This window comes from Lucilia cuprina, chromosome 6 (assembly GCF_022045245.1).
Source record: "Lucilia cuprina isolate Lc7/37 chromosome 6, ASM2204524v1, whole genome shotgun sequence".
Taxonomy (NCBI): Eukaryota; Metazoa; Arthropoda; class Insecta; order Diptera; family Calliphoridae; genus Lucilia; species Lucilia cuprina.
The window spans coordinates 55,971,496-55,980,675 of record NC_060954.1 but is presented as its reverse complement, the minus strand read 5'-3'; the positions used below and the strand labels follow the sequence as shown (position 1 = coordinate 55,980,675).

Here is a 9,180-nt window from a genome sequence, read left to right as displayed (position 1 = left end):
CAGAATCCAACACACATTTTAACATACCCTTCAACATTTACTGTGGAGACTGTTGCTGTTGTTGCTGCTGCTGTTGCTGATTAGATGCTGTCGATTGTTTCCAATTATCATTCCAAATTGAGCTTAAACCACCAAACAAATTAAACATGGGCATATTATCATGATCAGTTGACGATTGTGACGAAGTAGCCATTGTGGTATTGTTGAAGTTAGACGAGGCAGCAGACGAAGTGACAGCAGCTGAGGACAAGTCATTATTGAGAGGAAAGTTTTGTTCGAGGCCTGGTGGTGGTCGCACTAAACCGCTAGCGGGCGATGAAGAATTTGGGCTTAAACTCCAAGTAGTATTCTGTGTCGGAGGCTGACTAAATATAGAAGATGAATTAGTGTTGTTAGTGGCGCTTGATGTATTGCCCAAAATGGGACTCCAAAGAGGTGAAGAGAGATTTGACCAGTTATTGTTTAAAGCATTTGAATTTAGATATTGTTGTTGCTGTTGCTGTAAGTGTTGTTGTTCCAAAATTTGCCTTTGTAAGACTAATAATTGAGCATTGATGTCCTGTTGGTGTTGTTGCATTGTGGATGATGCCAAGTCGTTGTAGCCAAAATTCGAGGTCATAGGATAGTACATTGAGGAGGACGACGATGACGAAGTAACTGGCGAGGTGGTATTTAATGGCCGTGGTAATTGCATTGTTATGGCACTTTGTATGGGCTCCCAAACTGGTGTGGAAGAGGGTGACTTGCGTGATCCTATGGGTCCTAAATCGGTAACAGGATTTTTTGGGCGTTTTGGTGTTAAGGCCGCTGTTATTTCAGAGTTTTCCAAACCATTCGGAGAGTGTGACATAAGATCAAATAATGATCCTTGTTTCTGTATGAGATCAGTAGAAGTTGAAGTTGAATGTTCCTGCTGCTGTTGTTGTTGTTGGGATTTCTGTAAAACATCACTAAATGTGGCATGATTGCCACAATCCCAAGGCGACAAAATGTCCACATGAGAATTGATATTTTCTGTTTTATTCGCAGTCATAGAGGTTGGTGACGATGAAGCCGAATAGGATGAGGGAAACATAGTTGTGGCATTGTTATTGTGGGAAAATTTCAATGAATTTGAAGCTTTTACTTTAGCTTTACGCTCATTACGTTTAGCCGTATTTTGATGTTGCGAAGAGCAGGAAGATGAGGTCGAAGAAGATGTTGAAGAAGAACTTGTTATATCCGAGATGACTGGCGAGATGTTTTGTGCAGATTGTTTACGTCTTTCGCGACCAGGTGTCTTGCCTAATTTACGTCCATTTGTTGCTTCCTTGGGAGAATTTTGGTTTTTATCTGTTGTTTCTACTCCAGCTGTTGTTACCTGACTAGTTAACTCTAATGATTTTCTTTGTTCTCTGGCTTCTTTTGTTGTTTCTGAATGATGTGAATTTCCAGTTTTCGTTTGTAGTTTAGGAGAATTCTTTTCCTTTTTCGTGTCCTTGTCTAAGTGCTCCTCTTTTCTTAATTTGACTTCTTCTGTTTCACTTTTCTCTTGTTGTTTAGTTTGACCTTTATCATTTGCTTTAGATTTTTTGCTAATTTGACTTTTTCTCATATCACCATCCATTTTATCGATTAAGGATTTTTCACTGAATTTTGCTTTCGAAGAAGCTTTAGCTTCATTCGTTATTGGCGTTGTGTTACTCACATTTGTATTCGTTTGTTCTGTTGGCTTGGAATTCTTGTTATTATTTACTGCCGCTTTTTTAGAAGATTTTGTTCCAAATGTCCAACTAACCATTTCAGCCAAAGTCATGCCTGTTCGACCGGAAGATGCTAAGAATTTTGCTTCACCATTTACTGCTTTAGAGTTTTTAACGTTACGTTTCTTTAGGCTCATTAGTGATGACGATGAATTATCACTTCTTTCGCTCAAATTCACTTTCGTTTTAGTTTTTTGATTCGTTTCACTTGTTGAAGGAGAACTATCATTATTATTTTGAGTAGAACGCATGGCTATATTACGTAAATTGAATGTTGGATGTACGGTGCCCTTATCACGGGCTTCATAAAGAGCGGATTGGTTGTAAATAATGTTGCCGTAATCAATGTGTACCGCTACTAACACTAAAACAAACGTTATTAAGAGCATAACAATGGCGGCATTGCGTATTTTCTCCTCCCAAGGTGGTCGTGGCAATAATAACTCACATTGTTCTAAACCTTTAGAGGGCAACTGGGCCACTAGAATGTAGTTAACATCATAAGTAAGATTTGTCTTAAGCGTTAGTGATCTAGTAATACGAGTCACTGTAAAATCGGATTGAAAAGAAATTTCAATCTTTTTCGAAGAATTCGCCAACAGTTCAAAACTTGAACAATCCATAACTTGAAAACCATAACCCTGGCAGGGTTGATCATCAATCCAAAAGCCCTCTATTCTTATGGGTAATTCACCAGAGTTACGTGCCGTAAAAACGCGGCGTGATATAACCTGCAATTTGAAAAATTTAAAAGGTTTCTTATATGAAAAGTTTTTAGAAAACACTTACTTGCGGCACTACATATTGTTCCGATGTTGTATCACTCAACTTAAATCTTTCATCTCTTAACGGACAAGCTGAGGCCAAATGCTGTTCGGTTATTTCAAACAGTAAAGGGGTTTGTGAACCTGGCTTACGATTGCCCAAACGAAATTGTGATTGTACCGTTTTAGCACTAATCCATACACCTTCATATAATGTCAAATTGTTGCGTATGTGTAGCAGCGTGCAAATAGTACCCACATAGTCGGCTTGAAATCTAATCGGTATTGTTACACTTGAAAGACCTGGTATGAGTATAGGTTTTTCGGGAGGACTATTAACTAATGAAAATACCGATTTATCAGTTAAATAACAACTTGGTGTTATGACTACCACTTCTAAGGGTAAAGAGATGCGTGTTTGTTTCGCCAGTGTGGGATCAGCCAATGTATAATCAATTAATATAGGATTATCCGATGGATTTGTTAGTTTCACCTCATAAATATGCGTTTTATTCACTTCGATTGTAGGCAACATTTGACGTCCACTCACCAGCTGCGGCCATTCCAATTCGATCATAAGATTTAATTGAAATTGTTGCATTTCTTTGGTTGTCATTGTAAAATCCATATTTTGTATATAATATTTTAAATGTCTATAGAGTTCAGTGCGTCGTCTGAGCTCGACTTCATCAAAATTGGGTATATTCAAACTGTTGGTCACTACGGAACTGGGAAATGTGGCCATTTCATCTGTCTGCTGTTGTATGTAACAACGTGAACCGCACAAATCTGAAGGGCGAAAGTAAATTCGTCCTACAGTGGTCACAGATTGCGGTGCTATTCTAGAGCCCAAAGGATTTTTATCCTCAAATCTTAAGCCGGAATCGGTGAAATTAATGTATTTTATGTGTATGGGACGTTTAAATGTTGAACGAATGCTCAATTCAGAAGAACACAATTTACCCTGGAAAGCAAAGCATATGTATTAAACAAAAATTACTATTTTATTTGATTATAGACTGGAGACTGAACTAAAATAGACTATTGACTAGTCTATAGACTAGACTGAAGATTAGACTATAGACCAGATTATAGACTTGACTATAGACTAGACTATAGACTAGAATATAGACTACACTATATACTAGACTATATACTAGACTATACACTAGACTGTAGATTAAACTATTGACTGTAGGCTTGACCAAAGCGGACGCTAAAGACTACACAATATACTAGACTGCAGAGTAGACTACAGACTAGACTATAGACAAGACTGTAGACTATAGACTAGACTATGTACTAGACTATGCACTAGACTATAGACTAGACTAGAGACTAGACTAGAGATTAGACTATAGACTAGACTAGAGACTAGACTAGAAACCAGACTATAGACTAGCCTTTAGATTAGACTATAGACTAGACTATAGACTGGATTATCGACTAGACTATAGACTAGACTAGAGACTAGACCAGAGACTAAACCAGAGACTAGACCAGAGACTAGACCAGAGACTAGACTATAGACTAGACTATAGACTAGACTATGGACTAGAGACTAGACTATAGACTAGACTATAGACTAGACTATAGACTAGACTATAGACTAGACTATAGACTAGACTATAGACTAGACTATAGACTAGACTATGGACTAGACTAGAGACTAGACTATATACTAGACTATACACTAGACTATAGACTAGACTATAGACTAGACTATAGTCTAGACTATAGTCTAGACTATAGACTAGATTATAGACTAGACTATAGACTAGACTATAGACTAGACTATACACTAGACTATACACTAGACTATAGACTAGACTATAGACTAGACTATAGACTAGACTATAGACTAGACTATAGATTAGACTATAGACGAAACTATAGACTAGGCTATAGACTAGACTTTAGACTAAACTATAGACTAGACTAGACTATACTATAAACTAGACTATAGACAAGACTATAGACTTTAATCATATTCAAAAAATATCTCTCAACTTACCGGAAAACAATTAGTAAAATGTAATTTCTCCTGATCCACCTCCAGTCTACCCAAAGCCGTCGTAAATTTAATATTAACGGTTATATTTTCATATTGTGTTAGAATTTTTAAATATGCCATCGTATATTCCGTCGTATATGGTTGTAATTGTACCATATAAACAGCCACATCACCTTCATTTAATTGTGATGAAATTTTATAGTTAACTTTCTCCAAATCCACCGTATAACTATTAGTTTCATTAATGTCCGCCGCTCGTACACAGCCCAAAAAAAATATATGATAATAGATGCCATGAGGTCTTTGAAAATCCATGTCGGTTAATTTAATTGGTAGAGAATTGCGATTTTGAAAAATAATAAAACCCTTATTGGATGTTTCACGAATGGGTACAGAACCTAAATCTAATTCTTTGGTATAAACAGATGTATTAGAGCGCCATATCGTAAGGGTTTGTGTGGTAACAAACAAACGTGCAGAACTTATGACAATTGGTATTTCGAAATTGGTTAGATTTGTAAAAACATAAATGGCAGTCTTATAATTTGTTAGATCTTCAAGATCCTCTTGTTGTTGTTTTTGTTGGTGTTTTTTATATAAACTAGAAGCCATTAATAAATCAAACGAGAGTCCTGGCCTTAAAATCATGCCACTTTCAAATGTTTCCAATTGCAAGCTAAGCTTAGCGGCGTTATTATGTTCTGTGCTTATATTGTAAATGGCCATGGGAATTTTAAAATCATTACGCAAGGTTAATACTCTACTAGCGTCGCCAGCGTCTTTGTCATCATTGTCATAACCATTTGCCTTAGATAGTTTATTGCTTGTTTGTTGCGTTGTTATTAAAAATAAAGTTTTATTAACGTCATAATGTAAATTGCCTTTAAATATATCGGCTCTTATTGTTAGCTCTACACTGTGATATGTATGCGCTTTTTTATCTTCTAATTCTAAGTTTAACTTATCATTCAATCGTACCACCGGCTCCTCCACATCATTTGGATAGAGTACAATATTATGACTATTCTCAAAAATTAAACCACTTATGTAAGTCATTTCTTTAAAGTGCAAATCATTTACTTCCATATGACTCTTAGAATGTCGTAAGTAAAGTTTTTGTTTTAGTACTTTTACAGGACTTTCCTCATTGACGGCAATGTGTCCAAACTCTAGGAGCGGATTAACCGCATATAAACCATACTGTGGTAATATTTCAAATTCAACAGGTATTACCAGTACCTGTTCTTCTTTCTCTACGTCATCCGTGTTTGCGGAAGATTCACTTAAATTATGTGGTTCGGAGATTTTAATGCGTATATAAGCTGAATAATTACCGGCAGCATAACCTTGAAATCGTATGCGTATCACAGGCTTTGTTGTTAACGGAGGTATTTCCCAGAGACCCTTGGGAGCTTCCGGATCACCACTGGGTAGTTCTAATTGAAACTGGCCGCCACTGCTATATACCTAAAAACAAATTAAATTAAGTTAAACATAAACATATAAATAAATTTTTGTGGTAGATAATATTTTTTTCTTATCAATTATTATGTTTAGTAAACTTGTAAAATTTAATTAAAACGAGTAAAAGAATTAAATTCAGCTTTGACGAATCTTTTATACCCTTCACTTTATAAGAAAAATTCAAATTCTGTTTATAAATTCTTAAGATATTTATGTTTTTGCTTATATTTAATAAAAATATTCATGAAGTTGCTAAGAATCTAATATGTTTTTAACATTTTTATAACTTCTTTAAAGCGTTTATTTATTTTCATTTTCCAATTAACTTGATTTAACTATTTTTAAATATAAAATATGTGTCATAAATTAGCACAAAAATAGTTCAATAAAAGGTGACTGCAGAAGGCGACTGTTAAAAGAATTTTCGTAAGATGTAATAAATTATGCATCATCTGTATTTTGTATATATGTATAACAATAAATGTTAAAACATAGAACTCAACTAGAAGGGAACTAGAACTGAACTAGAACTGAACTAGAACTGAAATAGAACTGAACTAGAACTGAATTAGAACTGAACTAGAACTGAACTAGAACTGAACTAGAACTGAACTAGAACTGAACTAGAACTGAACTAGAACTGAACTAGAACTGAACTAGAACTGAACTAGAACTGAACTAGAACTGAACTAGAACTGAACTAGATCTGAACTAGAATTGAACTAGAACTGAATTAGATTTGAACTAGAACTGATCTAGAACTGAACTAGAACTGAACTGGAACAGAAATAGAACTGAACTAGAACTATACTAGAACTGAACTAGAACAGTTCTAGAACTAAACCAGAACTGAACTAGAACTAAACTAGAACTGAATTAGACCAAACGTGAGGTACTAGTTAAGGAGCGCACAACAGACCCAATAGAGGTCTAAGTTTGTTTCTTCGAATTTAATCTTCCTTTTAAACTAACTAACAAACCTTTAAACTTATTGTGGGTAACGAAATTAATGTTGCAAAATGTGGAATGATCATCATAAATTAAAGCTAATATATAAATCTTTCTTTGAAGTAAAATAAGCAAAGTTACCTACAAAATAACTACTCGGTTTATACTTTTCAAAAAATTGATAATTCCAACTAGATCTAACCACCAGATAATTTGTGTTTTCTTTACTCAAAAGAAAAAAAATATATTTACTTGACAATTAATTTTAATAAATAAATAATAACAATAATATATGTATATTACTATACTAATACTTATTTATGAAATGAGGGGGGAGAGAGAAAAATATCTCAATATTTAGACTAAAACCTATTCTGAAGGTCAAGGTATTAGAGTGTGTGTTAAATACAACAACAATATAACTACAAACAACTACATATGTGTATTAAAACAAACATATAAACATATTATTTACGATATAGATAAACCACTACGTAATTGCTACACCATCTATCCAACCATCTATCCAATAGTACAATCCATCCCCTACATAGTGCTCTTTAACAAGCACGCATTTAAAATTATTAAACAACATGTATTTTAAACACACATGGTTTAAGCCGCTTTTAAATTTAATATATGTTTATTAATACAAACATACATACATACATATGTATGTATGGAGTATATGTATGTATGTACATATGTATAAACTGATCGATAGATAGTTTTACTGGTTTTTGTACAAGATCAATGTTATATTTTGTCATTGTTTTAAAATAAAACGTTTAAAATTTCATTTGTGTTTTTTTTTTCTTAATTATTTTTTAATAAAACTACTTATATAAATAAAAATAGATTTTATTAGAAATATTAAATGTTAATTATAATATAATGCAAGATATTTGTTTTGGTTATCATTAGACTTTTTAAATAATTAAAGTATTTTTAATGCATCTAATCATCTATATTGTTTTGAGGCTTATATAGTATTAGTTTAATTTTATGTGAGAAAATAAGACTAAAAGTCTTAGACTAAAGGTTTCTTAAACTACGCCTTAAAGTTTATTAAAAAAAAACAAAAATAATATTTTGTTTATTTTTATTGATAAAGAGAAATCAAAGCGTCATTTTGGCTATAGTTTACACACTTACTTAGGCCTAAATGAATGGAAGTTTTTTTTAATCATATGAACGAATATTCACGGATCAAAAATCTATAGTTTGGGTTTCAGTATGTTTCTAAAACTGTAATGTTTAAATAAATAGTTAAAATCCTTTAATATAATAACCAAAACAACATAATACAACAGTAGTTGTCTTGGAGATTCCAGTGCAAAAGTTAGCCTATAGCTTTTTTTGAACATAAACAACAATTCAATGAACATAAACAACAACAATGTTAAAATGAAAAAAAATAAAATAAACTTACCTCCAAAATTTGTAATGCCTTCTCGTGTGGATTATACATATGAATCTCTGGCATTAGTGTGGCATTTAAGGGCGCTCTTATACCCACTAATGGCTTAAGACGATACGGACATTCACGACCTACGCCACGCACCAACAGATGCAGTTTACCAAACGACGTGTGTATATTTAAGCTCGTACTAATAGCACCTTGTTCGCGGGGTAAGAAGACTACACTAAATGTAGTATTACCATTGGGCGGCACCATTTTTGCCTCAAAAAAGCTACTGCTAAATGATGGCGTCCTACCCGACACCGAACTCAAGTAAACACTACGATTACGATTGTGATTGATTAGGGTAACAGTGTGTGAACGCACCGTACCCACTGACCAAGTGCCAAAATCTAATTGTGGCGGTTCAAAGCGTATACTGCGATGCAGTTCAATTGACAAATCGTCACTTAATTCCGATTCAGTTAGATCTTTGAGCGAGGCAGCTGCTTGTGTCTCCAAGTGGGCATCGTGTTGTTCTGAAACTTCATGTTCATTGGCAAAACCGCACATACTAGTTGTTACTGTGGCTAAAACTAGCACCGATAACCACAGACGATGATAAGAATACATCGTTTAATAGTTGAAATTAAAAAAAAAATTTGTTAACCTAATCCAAAAGTCTCTCTACACCGCCACTTCAATGCTAAACACACTGTACTCCACTATATTCTTTTTCTTTACTTCTCTGTCTATAGGGAGCATAAAAAACTATGGAAATTTTAAAAAATGTGTTGCGGGTTGTTTCCTTTTTTTCTTGATTTTGCTTTCCTTGATGCTGACTTG

At 34.0% G+C, this 9,180-nt stretch overlaps 1 protein-coding gene across 1 annotated transcript in view; it reads right to left on the bottom strand.

Annotated features, from left to right (window-relative positions):
• Positions 1-9,180, bottom strand: part of LOC111680461 (transmembrane protein 131 homolog) — a 9,502-nt gene continuing 322 nt past the window's right edge. The window contains exons 1-4 of the mRNA XM_023442107.2: positions 8,365-9,180; positions 4,521-5,987; positions 2,532-3,470; positions 1-2,473 (exon numbers count right to left, since the gene is read on the bottom strand). The exon at positions 8,365-9,180 is cut by the window's right edge and continues 322 nt beyond it. Of these exons, the coding sequence (XP_023297875.2) occupies positions 38-2,473; positions 2,532-3,470; positions 4,521-5,987; positions 8,365-8,967 (5,445 nt within the window). The 5' untranslated portion in view covers positions 8,968-9,180 and the 3' untranslated portion in view covers positions 1-37. The remainder of the gene's footprint in view (positions 2,474-2,531; positions 3,471-4,520; positions 5,988-8,364) is intronic.